Source organism: Meleagris gallopavo, chromosome 1 (assembly GCF_905368555.1).
Source record: "Meleagris gallopavo chromosome 1, MGAL_WU_HG_1.1, whole genome shotgun sequence".
Taxonomy (NCBI): domain Eukaryota; kingdom Metazoa; phylum Chordata; class Aves; order Galliformes; family Phasianidae; genus Meleagris; species Meleagris gallopavo.
This window is the reverse complement of record NC_139404.1, coordinates 124,360,728-124,377,831: the sequence shown is the minus strand read 5'-3', so window position 1 is coordinate 124,377,831 and position 17,104 is coordinate 124,360,728. Positions and strand designations below refer to the sequence as shown.

General features: G+C 37.2%; 2 protein-coding genes across 3 annotated transcripts in view; one reads left to right on the top strand and one right to left on the bottom strand.

Annotated features, from left to right (window-relative positions):
- PUDP (pseudouridine 5'-phosphatase) overlaps positions 1-16,098 on the bottom strand; it is a 63,816-nt gene extending 47,718 nt beyond the window's left edge. Inside the window, exons 1-2 of one of the 2 annotated variants that reach the window (XM_085212739.1) lie at positions 15,797-16,098; positions 8,550-8,649 (exon numbers count right to left, since the gene is read on the bottom strand). In XM_085212739.1, coding sequence (XP_085068865.1) covers positions 8,550-8,649; positions 15,797-16,054 — 358 coding nt within the window. In that variant the 5' untranslated portion in view covers positions 16,055-16,098. The remainder of the gene's footprint in view (positions 1-8,549; positions 8,650-15,796) is intronic. The other variant, XM_085212746.1, reaches the window with a different exon arrangement.
- A 32-nt stretch (positions 16,099-16,130) lies between these two features.
- The window catches only part of STS (steroid sulfatase), a 111,061-nt gene continuing 110,087 nt past the window's right edge, over positions 16,131-17,104 (top strand). Inside the window, exon 1 of the mRNA XM_085212728.1 lies at positions 16,131-16,836. Coding sequence (XP_085068854.1) covers positions 16,742-16,836 — 95 coding nt within the window. The 5' untranslated portion in view covers positions 16,131-16,741. The remainder of the gene's footprint in view (positions 16,837-17,104) is intronic.

The following is a 17,104-nucleotide window of genomic DNA, read 5'->3' as shown; positions in this document are numbered from 1 at the left end:
CAAAAGACAGAGTGACTTTAATAGAAAAGAAAAATACTTTTCCAGTGTAGCCTTGAACAATGTTCTAAACTTAATTGCAGCAATGTGTCAAAAATATACTGCCACAAGGGATGTGTAAAGGACTACAGATTAATAAAGCTAATTTCTTCCTTCCACTCAAAGGCATCTAAAAAACCTGAAGTAAACCAGCTGATAAAGTAACTTCTCTGTGGTCATAATATTTAAGAAGAGAAAACCAAACATTATCAATGTGCTTGATTTTCCAAGGGAGGGCGTTTGATCTTGGCTGGCCATCTACAGTCTAAGAGAAAGTTTGAGAAATACTGCACGACCTGTCCACATTATCTCTCTAAAAGCAGTCTGCTAAGAACTCCTAACCTTAGCCAAAAGCAGTAATAAAAAAAGATGTGCATATATGCAAATGCGGTAAGTGTGACAGAGGAAACCGAAAATTACATTTCATGAGCTGAAATAACTGTTTGTCTGAAAATCATAGATGAACTCTCAGAATTATTCTACAGGTACCAGTTTAGGGTACTTCTAACACCATATAAATGTGGAATTTTATCCAGACAAGCCAGAGGGCTCTCTGAAATTGTATGACTACAACTACTGTCTCCTACACGAGGATTGGAGTTCAGGCCATTACCACACAGCCATCTTACATGGTGACAGCAAGCCTTTTCCCCCTTTCTTTTCTCCAGACTCATGGTAAAAAAGAGGCACGTCTTAACAGGCTACAAGGACATCAAGCAGCCTACAGCAGGAACATGCAAAGTTAAACAGTGGAGTGTCATGTCTGCTGTTTTATCAGCTTTTTTTGTTGTTGTTTCCTAATACCCCAGAACTACCAAAGACTTCAATTTGTTTTAGACTATAATCAAATGCTTTATTATTGACACAAAGTAAAAACTTACACTTGGCCAAAAAGGCTTTTTACAACTAAGTCTCCCCAAATCCACTGATACACAGATGCCTAAGGGCTTTCGTGTTTCTGAGCTTTCCCAGCTGAAACACTACCTGCACTCCAGCCTATGCTGTGTGCTGAGCATACCTCGCTTTACAAGAGGAACTTCTCCTACATGCAGGAAATGAAGACCTGCTACTCAACTGCAGTTGTACTGCATCAGTATTCTTTTGTAGGAATATCCTCCGGTAGACTGCCACCTGTAGAATTCAGTGTGTAATAACAATCATTTATTAAAATTTATTTTTATCTTCTTCATGAATATTCGCACAATAATTCTCAAGACATCCCACAGCCTGCTACTAAAGTATATAGTTTTCTTTCCAATACATATTAAAAATTGTGCTGAAAGTCTTAGACTCTCTGCATATATGATGAAGTCTGCCTAGTGATACTAGTAAAAACTGACAATAACAATAGTGAATACAGTACTCCTTTTTAACTGGAAAAACTTGTTTTGAGCTAGGCTTCAGTTGTGAAAATTGTGCACTAGGTTATATTGTCTGTCCACGAACACTGCCTCCCATCATACGTAGTCACTACTTAATACAGAAGATGCAGACTGACTTGGAAGACTGAACAACAAATGTGAGGCACGCATTAGCTCCTGTAAGATATGGATGAGACATTTCAAAATTAAATATCTAATGCAAATTACTTGTGAAATGGATTTAAACCAGCACAGTCTGAAGCCATTTCAGTGACCTCCATCTGCTGGGGAGGAAAGTCATTAATATACCTCTATTGCACACAAAAATACTTATATTTCAGTAGAAGTGCCCTTAGAGAGACTGCAAATTTGGCACGCATCAGGTACCAGAATGTACTGGATATACTGGACCAGTCTTTACTTGCACATAAAATATTTTAGATTTTAAACTTTTTCTAGAGCGGCATTTCCTAGTAGAGAGGACATGAGAGAACCAATTCTCCTCTGATGTCCAGGTTTTGCATAAAACTGAGCCAGTATTATGACATTTTAAGGCACATTATAACTCTAAACTAGCATAAGATCTTCAAACATTAAAATTTATTTATTTAACCTAACTTCTTCCAGCTTGTTTAAAACATGGAAAAAATAACAATGCCATGGATGTCTTATAAGAAAAAAAAAAAAAAAAAAAAAAAAAAAAATCATGCACACTGCAATCTTGAAAGAATACAATGATTACAAAAGGTTGCAGACAAGAACCTCGCTAGCACCTTCGTGAACCCAATTCATATGAGGGCTTTAGGAAAAATACAAAGCTGGTAGAAGATGCTCTCACGGCAGCTATTAAGGTTATATTTTCAGCTATCTCAGAGGGGAGAGGTTGAATCTTATTTTAGTAGACAATGGTTCTGGGCATAATGGAAATGTTATGTTATGACTGTGTTTTGAATGTGACAGCTTAGAGTTACAAAAAACACAGCTGTGTATCCTACTAAATGAAATAAAAAATACGTGTTCAGAGACTCAGAGAATGCAAGAAACTGTAGTCCATCCTTTCATTGTTCCATGCAATTAATGTGCTAAAATAAAAGCAGATATTCTTGACTGGACTAGCTGTCATTCCTTTTTCACTCAATCTCTCTTTTCTTCTACCTCACTTCTGTGAGCAAAGGTCAGAGTTTTTTTGTCTTAATTAACAAGCAGCTTCACTCATCTATGGTTTATCTTTAATAAGCCTAATTCAGGAGTTACATCACTGGGGTGTGCTTAGTCCTACTGCAACAACACTTGCAGAACACAGGCTGGCAAAGCATAAGCTCAATAAGTACATGAACAGCATTTCTGCTTTACTTCCAAAACTAGCCCCATTTTCCTTCCTTCTATCCAAAGACTAAAGGAAAAAAAACAACAACAACAAAAAAAAAAACAAAACCCAAAACAAAATAGGAAAATATCCAGAAGTCTTTCACTCATTACTCAAAATTAACAAGAAATCTCCTGAATCAATTAAGGTACAATGTACAAGCAAGAAACAATAAAAGTCATTGTTTCTAAATATAAATACCTCAAATAAGGCAGGCATTTCCAATTCCATAGTAACTAACCTGAAATTAGATTTACAAAAAAAGAATTCTTTGCTCCATAGCAACAATTTGCTATCACTCTGCTTGTAAATGAGCAAATTATGCCTGAAGTGCAGTGCAAGGAACTTCACACTTAGGAAGTAGTGAGAAGTTTAAAGAAATGTGGAAAAAATTTGACCTCTCTGATGAGCACCTGAAAAGGTATGGGAAAAAATAACAGCTAGTAATCATTAATATAAGACTGACCTATAAAACTTTATTCCATTCTGTTCTTAAGAGCTGACTTTTTTTTATCTTTCAGTTCTAACGGTAACAAATTTCTGTAGTTTTCTATTACAAGAAATCTCTGATGTTCCACAATTTTTATTCTATTAGCCTTCTCTGTCTTACTTGGAAGCAGTTTTCAAACAATACTGTCATAAAACAGTTTTCCAGTCACATTATATTTTCTTATTAGAATACAAAACAGTTCCAATAAAGATCTCATGTCTACTATTCCAAGACTGACTCCTTCAGACATGTAAGATATGATTAAACAGAAGTAAATTATCAGGCCAGGATATAGATTTACTATCAATCAGCTATTCAGCTATTCATAGCACAAGACGACTGCTTTGATGAAATAGGAGGAAAGGAAAGGAAATGTAGGATCCAGTCCAGAAAGTGTACTGGAAGTATATATATAAATATATATATATATATATATTTAAATACAATTCTTCTGAGATATACTTTAAAATAAGGTTAAAACATTCACTAAATATAATTTCTTGAACATACATATTTAATATAAAGCAGACGCTAACAATTCCAATATGCAAGATAGTGTAAGAATTGCAAGTGAAAGGTAAACAACCTCTGCTGAAGAGTACACGGAGGAAAAAAAAAATGCATTCTGACGATCTCTACATATAAATACAGAAACAGCTGGGTCAAAAAGGAACATTTGTTTTAGCCCCACGAAAGCTACAAAAAGAAAGAAAAAGAAAATGCCAATCTATTTCATGTAATGACTACAATATTAGAAATGGACATGGATTAATACTGGAATAAATTCCATGGTTTTGCTGTAATGGATATTCCTTTTCCCTGTTAGTAGAAATTGATTAGATCACATAGATTTTACTCAATTAACTAGGGTAATGAGAAGAGGGAAGAAGAAACACCTATGCTCAATTTAAGCATTTTTCACAACTGCTGGGTGTTGGCAAGCTGGGGCAAGGGGAAGGTGCTATATACAAAGCAAATGCAAAGAGGTACCAGGTACACAGATTCTGAAATGTAAACTCTTGGAGCAGTGACTAAGGAAAACCAAAGTGTATAATGTAGAATTACAGAATTCAATTTTATTATTAATTTTCATTTATAGAAAGATTTCTTCAGGAAAGTTTTCACGTACTGTTAGGGCGTTTCTCTTTGCTGTTTCAGAGTTACTGAGAAGTCACTCATTCATTACCTTAATACATTTTTTGAATAAAACATATACTCCCTTTCACATTCATAAAACATGTGCTTCAGTTTTCCGTTTTTCTTCTACAGCGTTTCCAAATGCACACACTAATAACCTGCTCTCTGTAACAGGTTCCAAAAAATGGACAGGGAAAAAGTTCAATTCCATTCTGAAAACAGGCAAAGTCATGATAAAGGGAAAATTATACAAAGTCAGTGGTGAATCAGATATTTGTTCAAACTAAATGTTACAATAACGTACAATTTGCAATCAACTGCCAGATAAAAATTTGAGAGTTCTAGAACACACAGAAGACACATACCAAAATAAAAATGCTACCTCTTGCTCTTTATTCTTCATTCACAAAAACATAAGGTTAAACTAAAAATAATACCAATTCATTAGGCATTGAAGTAAAAACTGGATATGTTGCAATACCTTAGTGAATCAAGTATTTTCATTTCCCTGAGATATATTTCCTATGAAATACTGGTTTTAATTTTTTTAAAATAAAAATTTATTGCACTGCTACACGCTCTTTGCAGCTCCATCTCCACAAAGCCAAAATGCAAACTACTTTTTATTAGTCCAATATAATGCTATAGGGAGGTTTAACTCTTACCATGAAGATCCATCATTTCATGTGGTGTAATTTTTTTTTGCAGCAATGCTCTTGTAGCACTTTACAGTCATCCAAGGACCTACCCTCCCATCCTGAAGAGAAAGGGAGGCAAAGGAAGCTTTCTGTGTGTAAATCACAAAAACATCCTTACTTATCAAAAAATAAAAGCAAACCTCTCAACCAAACAGCAATTTATTAAAATGAAATAGTATCTCCTGATTCACATTAAATCCATTGATTTCCACTATTTCAGCCCTTCTGGTACACTATAACGTAATCCCATTTTTTTTTTTTTTTTTTTTTTTTCATGAAACACACATTATCTTTCATTCATTCTTCTCTGAATATTAGTGCAATGCATTATTCTTTTCCCTAGAGACATTTCTGAATGATAATGACCAATGTCTAATTCACAAGATTTCATAAACTAATACACTTTCTCTGATGACTGGTCTCTAATCAAACAGGGGCCTATAGTTTGAATATGTGACAGTTTACACCCACATGGATTGATAAAACAAAACACAGTTTCAAAAACAGTGTCCAAAAAGATGCCCTGACATGAGTGGGCAATTGGCAGTGTGCAGTCATGCTGTGAAAGAGAACCTGAATTAACTAATATTTATGCAGAGCAGATGATCACTGTTCAGGAGCAAACATTAATTGCTTGGCAGCAAACCCAATCAGTTCAGCACCCACAAGCAAAGGACCAGCAAGTACCTTCAGAGAGCAAAGGCTGCACAAGGGCTACTGGAACTATTACATCAGGTCAGAGAACGAGTATTAATGAGCTGGAAGAACTAGACACTGTATCACACCGTACATATTTCACAGTGACAAAGGTCACGAATAAATTCCTGTGGATGGTAGATAGAAAGACTAAGCCGGCAAATAATAAAATGGGCTTTCTTTTCCATTTTCTTGTGTTATCCACACAAGAAGAACCACTCACAAGCACAACAGACAGGGAAACCAACAACAGAAATAAAAGATAATATATGCAGTATTAAAGAGAGACTTCAAGGACTTATTCGATGACTTAAAAAAAATAAAAATACTTCCTATGCCTTAAAAGGGAAGGAGGAATAAGATTAAAACAAAACGTTACCCATAAAAACAGCAAAACCATACTTGGGAAAGAACAATATCTACTTAAACAAAAGTTTCTCCCAAATTACAGAATCAGATTTATTCCCAAACTACTATGGAAAACAGTGATGTAAGAGGAATTAGCAATAATGGTAAGCTGCAGAACAATGGAAGCATACACAAAGGCAGCAATTATCGACACTGTCAACAAGTGTACAACGTTTCAAGAACGTTTCAAGAACTAAAATACAATAAAAAAAATTGTTAGCCATAAAAATAAGCCACTTGAAACTGACAAACACCTTTTATCAGTTACTGAAGTAAGTAAAAAATGACATAAATAGATGGGAGATAATCAACCTATTTTAAGTGCCAAAAATATCCTAATAAAGGTCAGCAGTGATCTAAGAGTAGGAATGTTATTATTATAATCATCATCATTATGGTAGAGGGAAAGGAAAAAAAAATCAAGGTCAGGAATTTCAAGATACAGAAATGTTTTTGATTAAATGCATCTCAGTAGAATTGTGAAAAAAAATTACAATCAATACAGAGAGACACAGAACAGAAGCAGCATCAAGTACTAGAGGTTTCTATATTACTCCCTCCCCCCAAAAAAAAGTTTTCCGCAATGAAAGCAACATATACCAAGCTTGAAAAGAGGTGTCATTTAACCTAATTGATTTTGCATTGTTAGTTAATATAGTTCCCTGCTGTTAAAAGAATGATCATCTTGTGAGAATTAACATCACCATTAACAATCTATTATCATTTATTATATAAAAAAAAAAAGAAATAGTTGAGAATAAACATCTCAAAAGAACTCTGTAAGTACAAAAGCAGGATTCCAGATTAGGATTGCCTCCTGGGAAAAACATACCAACAGAACTGAAGAGCAGAATTTGGCTGGTAAATTGCTCTACACAAATTAAGATGTCGCTAAAAATTAGACTCTTGAGAGTTCAATTAGTCAACTTAGAGAAAGACCACACAAATGAATTGCAAGTAATCAGAACAAGATCTGCAGAGCTGGGCCCAAGATGGCATCCTGGGTAACTACTGTTGTCACTACGCAGAATAACAAATCCAAGTTTGTTGACATCATTTTTTTCCCCTTAACTAAAAAGGAAATTGGAGTGTAGCAGCTGGAAACAGTGTTACTAAAGGGAAAATTCTGTGCACCTTTTCTTTGTGCAAAATTATATTCCATTTATAGCACCTTATTATTTACTTTCAAAGCAAAATAATTTAAACTTTATATACAAAACAGTGTATGTAGTTAACAAATATAAAACCTTATCACCTACAAACAGACTCCAAAATCTGCACTAAGGCACAGAAAGAGAATAACTTTCATAAATGGTCAAACTGCTAAGTGCACTTTTTAAAATCACTAACCAGAACATTCAGATTCTCAGCACCTCCACTTGATAAAGGCTCTCTGAAATAACTGGATGCGTGTCACATTATTAACACAAGAAATATGAAAACTCTTGGGATTTAAATATTTAATATGTTGGGTTTTTTTTTTCCTTTTAAAATCAAATGCTTTGAGTCTGACACAACAAAAATAAATAAGCACCAGAACAGCATTGAATTCGTGTGTAATTTATGTGTAATATTCAAATCAAGTCACGAGTCTTTCAGCTTGGGAGCACTGCACTCAATTCCTCAGGGAGAAAAAGAAGATCATTACTAATGCTGCTCAGTGCATTTTGATATGCAGTAACCATTATAGAAATGAAAAAAGCCCTATTCAACAGATGCTGGACTGAGCTCCAATTCTGGATAATTCCAGCCACAAACAACAGACAAAGGTGAATGGACAATCTGCAAATCAATCATGGAAATAATAAAAGTTAGAGACTGGGATAGCACACTTGTTATGTCTTTGCCAAAATTCTTGTGGCAGTTAAATGAAAATGTTAGCTTTCAGATAAATGACCAACCTTTTCTGTTCTATTTATGGTTAGTTAAGCCTCAATGAAGAGCTATTTTATGCATCTTCATAATTTGCTCATGAACCACACAGGAATTAACCTAACAATATCCTTAATTACATTGTTTTTGCAACAAGATACAAGTACAGAACATAGGGGCAAGAGAGCATTTTTGTTTCATTCTTTGTTTCCCAAACTCAGATGAAAATTGAGAATGGCAAGAAAGTAAGTTTCCACTACCTGGAAGCAGGAAATTGGCTTCCAAGATTGCCAGTGTATAGCCCAAGAAGATTAATTTCTGCACTTAAGCCATAATAGTGGACAATCTAGAGAGGACTGATGTTTAGCTGAATTGGTGCTATTTGCTCTGATGCAGAAGAAATAGGAAGCTGTTTTAACCTTCCATTTACACTTTAAAATAACAGACAGCATGCACATAAGCAAACTCCAGCACGAAGCTCTTACCAGTTTTCTTGTAATTGAGATCTCCTAGGCAACTTGTGCAATGAAATGAAAGTGAGAGTAAACTTATGACTTCCAACCTTGTCACAATGGGCAGGTAACACTAAAAAGAAAGATAAAAAATGCCAGAACTCTTGTGGATCTCACAACACTATGATGAATTCAGCTGCAAGTTATTTTCAACTATCCTACAGATCAGATTCCCTGTATGACTAGCAATGCATGAATTGCTAAAAAAGTGGCACATGAGAATCCAAACACCTCCATGCTAATGAGACGGTGGCTGAAAAAGGAGAAAACTTCTGATTCCAGTTGCTAAAATAGTCCCTGCCCTTCTGCAAATGGTCAGAACATCATGTGTAAGACATCATGATTTAAAGTTACAGAAATGGTATCTTATAAAACTAAGTTGTTTAAGAAACAGTCTCTTACATCTACTGGCATACACTGTTTCACTGGCAAGGTTATCTTCACGGTGAGGGTGACGGAGCACTGGAACAGGCTGCCCAGGGAGGTTGTGGAGTCTCCTTCTCTGGAAATATTCAAGTCTCGCCTGGACGCCTACCTGTGCGACCTGGTGTAGGGAACCTGCTTTGGCAGGGGGGTTGGTCTCGATGATCTCTAGAGGTCCCTTCCAACCCCTACAGTTCTGTGATTCTGTAATTCTGTTAATAATTTACGGAAGGTTGTGAACTGCTCCCAGCAAAAAAAATTAACAAAAATAAATATATGATAAATTTTGTATACTAAAGTATTAGGTTGTGTGCACGTTAGTTTAATTTTAGTTCAGCTTTAAGTACAAAACTAAGAAATAGTTCTACAACAGTTTTCCTAATTATCAGTCAGGATAGGTTAATATTATACATACAGTTTGTACAGAACTTAATTTCCAGGTTAAAATATTTTAAGCTCTCGAGAAATCTAGGTCCAGATCAAATGCAACCTTTAATCCTATTTGTGTTCTGGTTTACCAAAATTTCAACCCAGTTCAATTCTAGACCTGCTGGAAAGTTCTGCTAACTGTCGTATATGCCTGAATTTCTTTTCAGTGAAACTGGAGAGTCAAAGCCTGGTGTGACAAGTTTCTCTCCAACAGATTTCACAGCACAGTTTATGCTTGCAGTTGGGTCTCCCAATTTAGATAAGCCAAAGAGTTTTAAGACCTAAAGGATGGAAAAAGTTGATTTGCATTGGACTGTCAGTATCCACCCACATTCTGAGAAGGAAAAAAAGAACCACGTGCAAAAAAATCCAACAAGGTGTAAGTCTAAAAATTTCTCTCCCCTACTTAGGTATGTTCAAACAATACTGAAGTAAGCATTAACATGAAATGCTAATGAACAACCCAAATCTTTCTCCTGATCCTTAGCATCTAATTTGTGTCTTTTACTATCTTTCCTCTGAGCAAATGCTCCCTTTTCATGATTTAAAGGGTTACAGCACTTGCTCACTGGCAAGAACCAAGCTAAGCTTTATAACTCTAAAGCATCCACCTCTGTATTTCCCTCCCAGTACCTATAATCCAGGTGAGCACCTCATCATTGCTGAAAACTTACCAGGAATTCAAGGTTCAGAAGTTCTAATCATGACACAGTGTTTCCTCTCATACATACCTACCCTATGCACCATTCATCAGTCTACTAGCTCTTATCTTTCAATTCTGTATTTCTGTGTTTTTGGATTTTTTTTTAAGCCCCACAAAACAAAACAATGACAACAAAAACATAGGATCAAAATATATTTGCAGGGTTCTACTAAAAAAACAGGTCCTTAACGACTTGTCTTAACATTTAGGTCTGTAGTGAACCTGTATCATTCACATTTAACCACAAAAACATTGTGAAGTGTCACATCATACCACAAAAAAGTTTGCTACATGAATTTCTGCCTGCATAAGAATTCAAATTTTTGTCAACAAAATTTGTGATCTCATAAGAAAAACAGGTAGTTAGACAAGAGTTAGTATCTACAGCACCTTGTTATTTAGATTTAATTACATCAACTCCCTTTAACTTTTTCTATCTCAGCTCCTTGATCAACTGCTGTATCACAATAGACTAATCATCTCATTCTCTATCCTGTAGTTAACAGCATTTCTGTGCCTGCATAGATTTATATGCATACATAACTATATTCATTTATTTTAGAAGAAAATAAATGATTTGTTTATATTTTGCAGTCTGCTGAAGCATGCCAAGTGTGTGTTTGTCACCAGATATTAACAGCTCAGTGATGCCTATTTTCAGTTCTTTTAAAGCACACTACTTGGTCCTAAGTATGTTACACTGCCTTACTTTTAGTTATTTATCGTTCTTCTAAAGGACAACTGCAATATATCTTCATGATTCAATAAGAGTTACCTCATTTGTTTTTTCAAAAACAAAGGAAATGGCATATTCTTTTTGAATTGTCTCGTTAAATATACCATCCTACTATTACAATGTTGTAGAAGCAAAATAACATAATTCCTGAATATGAAGCATGTTTTTTTCTTTTATCCTCATGCCTTCTTACTTTCAGTAGTAGCTTCTGCATCAGATACAACCATATAGCTTTAGCTATTCCAATCATAAATCATTCTGCAATGTTTTGACAACTCTAACTAAATTACGCTTAAATGACCATTTTGATTCTTATGTACTATTGGATCTCACAGCATTTACCTATTGACAACCATCTTGTGTCTCGCTTATTTTTCCCTCACTAACCACCCTTCTCTTTCCTCAACACTGGTTTTGCATATTTTTACAATATGCTAAAATGCCAGTATCGGATAGTATACAGTGCAACTATATCAAGTGCTCAATTAGGTATCAAAGATATCCAACTAATGTTTTCTGTTCCGTTGTGATTTTTATTTTAGCCAGCCAACTCTGTACAGCATGCACAGAAGTTTAATAATTTTGAATATACTTTGTATTAGCTGTTAGATCATTAATCTTTTGTAGTAAAGGCATAAAGCAAGAAAAAAAAACCCTACTATGCAAATTCTGAGCACTTACTGTCTGTATTCAAACCTCATTGTTATAGGAAAGTAAGCAGCAATTTTAATCTACAAAAGTGATGACTTAAAAAAAAAATAAAAATGTTCAGTAGAATATATATATAAATAAAATGTAGTTATTCCTGTTCCTCTGGGGTTATATTATACAGTAAAGCAAGCACCACTTCTGAACTATGTATGTAAATGTTGCTACATATCTACAATCATGAAGGATATAACACTACTATACTAGTACATACACTACCTACCCTGTAACAGCTTATGCACTGCTGGAGTTTCCTACAAAAAAAAAAAATCCTTTGATTAATTTTACCTACTTAGTAACAAGCTGTCTACTGGCACTGTTCACATATTTTATTTACTAAGTGACAGCACTGTTTTCCAGTGTTTTAATTTCCTGGCAACAGCAGCTGGAATGATGAACAAAAAAACGATTTCATCCAACAGCTCCAGGCGAAAGAGAAGGTAATCCGAAAAGAAAACTGCAGACAAAGGGATCACATTGCTTATAAGTGCTGATAAAAGGGTATAAAGTAATGCTTCAAAGAATGATACAGGACTCCAAAATAGCCAGAGACAGTTCAGGAACCATAATTTAAGGTAAGCTGATGTATAAAGGTGGGACTCAAGGACAACTTAATCAGAGTCAATTATGATAAAACAATGGGGGAGTTAAAGTCACAGAAGATTAGACTCAGCAACACTAGGCCTAGCTTTAGCTACATAAAGCATATAGATGCAGGTTCTACAGTAGAATACTGGGATCATTTCCAAAATCAAAGCAAGACAAGTGAGAGCTTCAGACTTCATTTAACACTCACAGTTATGCAAATTTGTAAATACTTTGCAAACCTTCCTATGTTATACTTCAACCAGAAGCACGTGTCAGCTATAGAAAGCAAGAATATTAGATCACTTCAGTGTTCAATTTGTCATTGTATATAGATCAATTAATATTTGTTTTATACAATCAGAGAAATTTAGATTAAAACTTCCAAAAACAGACATATATTTTCACATACTACCTTGGAGTGGAAATAATTGCAATATTTAAAGCTTCAGATTCTGAAAAGAATAGCTCATTACGAAAGCACTTGAAAAAGTTACAAAAAAAGTTTTAGACTTCCGTTACTGAAAACATAGTTTCTCTATTTCAAAATAATTCATGCAGATATCAATAGCTTGTGGGGTCTCTTCTGCAGACATTCACAACCCACCGGGACAAGTTCCAATGTGACTTGATCTGGTGTTCCTGCTCTGGCAGGGGAACTGGACTAGGTGCTCTTTTGAGGTCCCTTCCAATCCTCGACATTCTGTGATTCTGTGGCTTCCAGAAATACATAATTTATTGTAACATCTTCAATAATTACTATGTAACACATAAAAAAGTAGGAAAATTAAGAATTGGTATTTTATTTCTCACATACTTTACATCAGCACATTCACTTGTCTCATTAAGAACATTCACAGTAGACAGGATAGGGGGAAAATATCTAAAAAAATATCATGTGTATTCCTTATTTCATTCCCCCAAATTATTAAAGCACAAAGAATCTTATAGGATCATAGAATCACAGTACAGCTCAGATTGGAAAAGACCTTAAAGATCATCAAGTTCAACTCCAACCACAATCTAACCATAACAACCAACCTAACTCTAACAACCCTCTGCTAAATCATGTCCCTGAGCAAGACAACCAAACGGTTTTTGAACACATCCAGGGATGGTGACTCAACCACCTCCCTGGGGAGCCTATTCCAGTGCTTAACAACCCTTTCTGTAAAGAAGATTTACCTGATATCCACTCTAAACCTCCCCTGGCACAACTTGAGGCCATTTCCCCTTGTCCTGTTATCTGTCATCAGTGGGAAAAGACCAACCCCACTCTCGCTGCAATCATCTTTCAGGTATTTGAAGAGAGCCATAAGGTCTCCCCTCGGACTCCTCTTGGGGGAAGTCAGTAAGACCTCCCCATGCTGGGGAAGTCAAAGCTGTCTGCTGACTGCCTTCTGCCTTGTATGGATCATTATATAACAAACATATTCATTGAAAAATATCTTACAGTTGTGATAGAACTTAATCACATACAAGTCTAAACATGGTGAAAAGTATTTAGAGGCTAAAATATATGTTTTCCAAAAGGAGGTTAATGTTGTGAAAATCATCAGGATGGCGTTCCTTTTATGTCTCTGTACTGGAAGACACTGAAGAGTATTTTCAGTTTGACTTTACACACAATTACGGCTTTCATCGTAGCTGAAAGATTACCAGAATAAAACACTTTCTTCCTATGTAACTTTGTAAATGAAAGAAATTACATTCACAATGGAGTGAAGAGTAACTAGGGGAGCAAAACCATGAAACAATAAATACTTCAGCAGTGCATGATGTCCCATTTTTACAGGTAAAAATACATTTTATCAACATGCATAAGCTCTTCCATCCAGAAAATGACTAAGTATTTATCTGGTGCTGTACTTTAAACAGGCAGATTTAATAACAGCAAGGAGCGGGTTTAAACCTTGAGTGCCTCAATCTTGGCAAACTTAGGTTGAAAACTATGAATTCTTTGTAATTTACTTTCCCAGCTTGAGGCATAGTTCACAATTTAGAACATTTTAATGCTTCTTAAATGTATAAATCCTAGAACTCTGGAGCACTCAACACGATTCAGAATCTTCCTCCCCTCCCTGTCTGATATGCTACAGAAATGTAATTTCTAAATACAGACAGGATAGTATCTGTGAAGGAAAAAAAAAATGTCTTTAGATCCCAGAATATCATCCAATGCTAACCTGTCTGTCCTTTAAATATACACAATAAGTTCACTTAAAACTGATCTACAATTCTTACACATTCATATCACCAAAGCCTGAATATTCACACTGCTTACGTAGACAGTCCTGCTCTACTGAGTTCTGCGCAAAATTACACTAATAAATAAATAAATAAGTTTCCTGAAGCTTCTAGATAAGAATTAAATTAAAATAATTGCTTCTAGATAAAACAACACACCCTCTGGCTATTTGAGATTCCAGTAGTTACCTAGAAAATGAAACTGAAACAACTCATCTTAATCAGTGATTTGCACACTGCATTGAGACTGCAAATGGCACAAACTGAAAGAAACCAAAGATTGCTTGTAACTACTCCTGGTAACAGGAGCAAACCTATTTTTGTTTTAAACAATGATATACTAATGACATTGACCATATTATAATAAGGTGAAGGATAGATAAAGTATAATTTGTTGGAAACAAGGTAATTCTGTTAGTCCTTTGCACATGAGAAGAAAGGAAAAAAAGCAGACATTTCTTGGAAACAGAAGAACTCACTGGACTTCACCGCAGTCCTTCTAGAAAGTGCAACAATCTGAGTTGTAATTTACTTTCCCAGTACATACTGGAGGCATATGCATCAACGTAACACTTTTTAAGAATTAACCCACATCTAAAGGTGCTTCTTCTACTGTAATACATAGCAACTACTCTCAAACCATTCCATGATTCTACAGGAAGCATGCTGTACGAGGCCCCCATTCAGCAAGAAGCTAAAATAAACACAAAGACTATGCTGACTACCCAACCTCCCCAAGACCCAATCCAGATGCAGCACAGAGCTGACATTCAGGTTCCTTCAGGATCCCTCGGATCCTGATAAAGTCCTTCTAATAGAAAATTTGGGAGGGGTTTCCAGACTTTTGGAGGAAACAGAAACTACTTTAAATAACTAGGGCCCAAAGTATGCTCTCATGGACCTTGTAGCACTCCCCAGATAGAGAAGTCTCATAGCCCGTGGCTTCCTCCAATAGCTACAAACGTGCTCTCTGCACTCAATGCAGAACCTTAACCCCAGGCTACTCTCTCAACCACTCTCCCAAACAGCCACGCTGAATTTAAGGGCAAGCACCCCTTGCTCTTCAAAGCTTTAAAACCAGGCAGAATGTAGCCACAAAAAGCAGAGGATGGTGGGAAGGAGAAGGAAAACACCGTTGCCTGTTGCTTTAATCCCTTCAATCAGGCTGCCTGGAGTGTGCTGGCCGCCTGCCCGCCGAAGAGGAGGCCGGTAATGAGGACAGCCCGGCCGCTCGGCCCTGCTTCCCACAGCCCGGGAGGCGCCTGGGCTGAGGGGCGGCGCGTTCGGGGCTGCCCACCACCGCCTTCAGCCCTTCGCAGAGCCGTATAGCGTGGCCCCGGGAAGCTGCAGGGGAGGGAGGGGGGGGAGGGAGGGACGAAGGCTACACACCCAGCAGCAGGCCGTCCATGTCAAAGATGAGGTGAGTGACCGGCCGCAGCGCGGCCGTGGAGGAGCAGGAGGAAGCAGACATGGCGAGCCGAGCCCCTTGTGGCGGCGGCGCAAGCGCGGCAGCCGGAGCTGATGGGGAGCAGCGAGCGGTACTGCCGCGGGGGCAGGCGGGCGGAGCGGGGCAAGGCGGGGGTGCTGGGACGTTGCGTGCGGTGTTGCCCTGCCCCGCTCTAACAGCCACCGGGCGCCCGCGGGCATAGCCGCTGGGTGGAGCGCGGTGAGCTGGAGGCACGGGGCAGGCGCCGCAGGGCGGCCCGCGGGCAGCGGCACCGAGGGACCGCTTAAAGAAACTTTTTTTTTTTTTCCTTTTTTCTTTTTTTTTAAAAAAAAAAAAAACAACAAGGAAAGTTCTATTTTCTGCTTGTCTTTTTCTTGTTTAGAAGTTTTGTTTGTTTGTTGATCCTGTTGAATGCTGCTCTCTGGGAGGACTGGGGAGTTCCTGTTTTGTTAGTGCAGACAGCATTTTTCTCAAAGTTTTGCTGTGCCCATGTAGAGATTCACAGGGGTACAACTACTGCTGGATTGTAACTAGAGCTGTAAATCGAGAACCTCAAATCTGTGTAAAGCTGTGGGGAGAGAAGAAAGCAGTGTATAAACATCAGTTACGTTCTTAAGGGCTGTTGAGTGTGACTCTAGTTCCTTTTTATTTTTTCTTTTCATTCTGAACGTCAAGAAACAAGACAGTTTGCCTGAAGATAAGGAAGTCCTTCCAACATATACCACCAACTGGTTGTCTCTGAGTAGTTGTGAGTAGAGTTGCAACTTTCCTTCACCAGCATTTCCACCTTCATTTTTTCCACACAGATAACTCTGTTTGGGTCATCAGGGTCACTGGTTACAGGTCAAAATCCCATCGGCAGAAGCAGACACAATGGTGGCAATCTCATGCAGCTAAGGTGCCACGTTGACGTGAAGATTAATGCTGCTTTTTGGTTCTCTGCTAAAGCGATGTTGGAGGGAAGTGCTCTCTCATTCTGTAGGTAGGCCTCACAGCACTTTGGTTGTCCCTGACAGTTCTTTCATTTGGATAGGCGGTATTTCAGCATTTTACTAAGCTGGTGTTGTTTTTTAAGCTGTAATTGTAGATGTCATGTGATTGTATTTGAATTTTAGTTCAGAATTCTTCTGTGTCTTACCTATTTACTTAAGTTGTGGATGCCCCATCCCTGGATGGGTTCAGAGCCAGGCTGGATGTGGCTCTGGGCAGCCTAGTCTAGTGGTTGGCAACCCTGCATAAAGCAGGGGGGG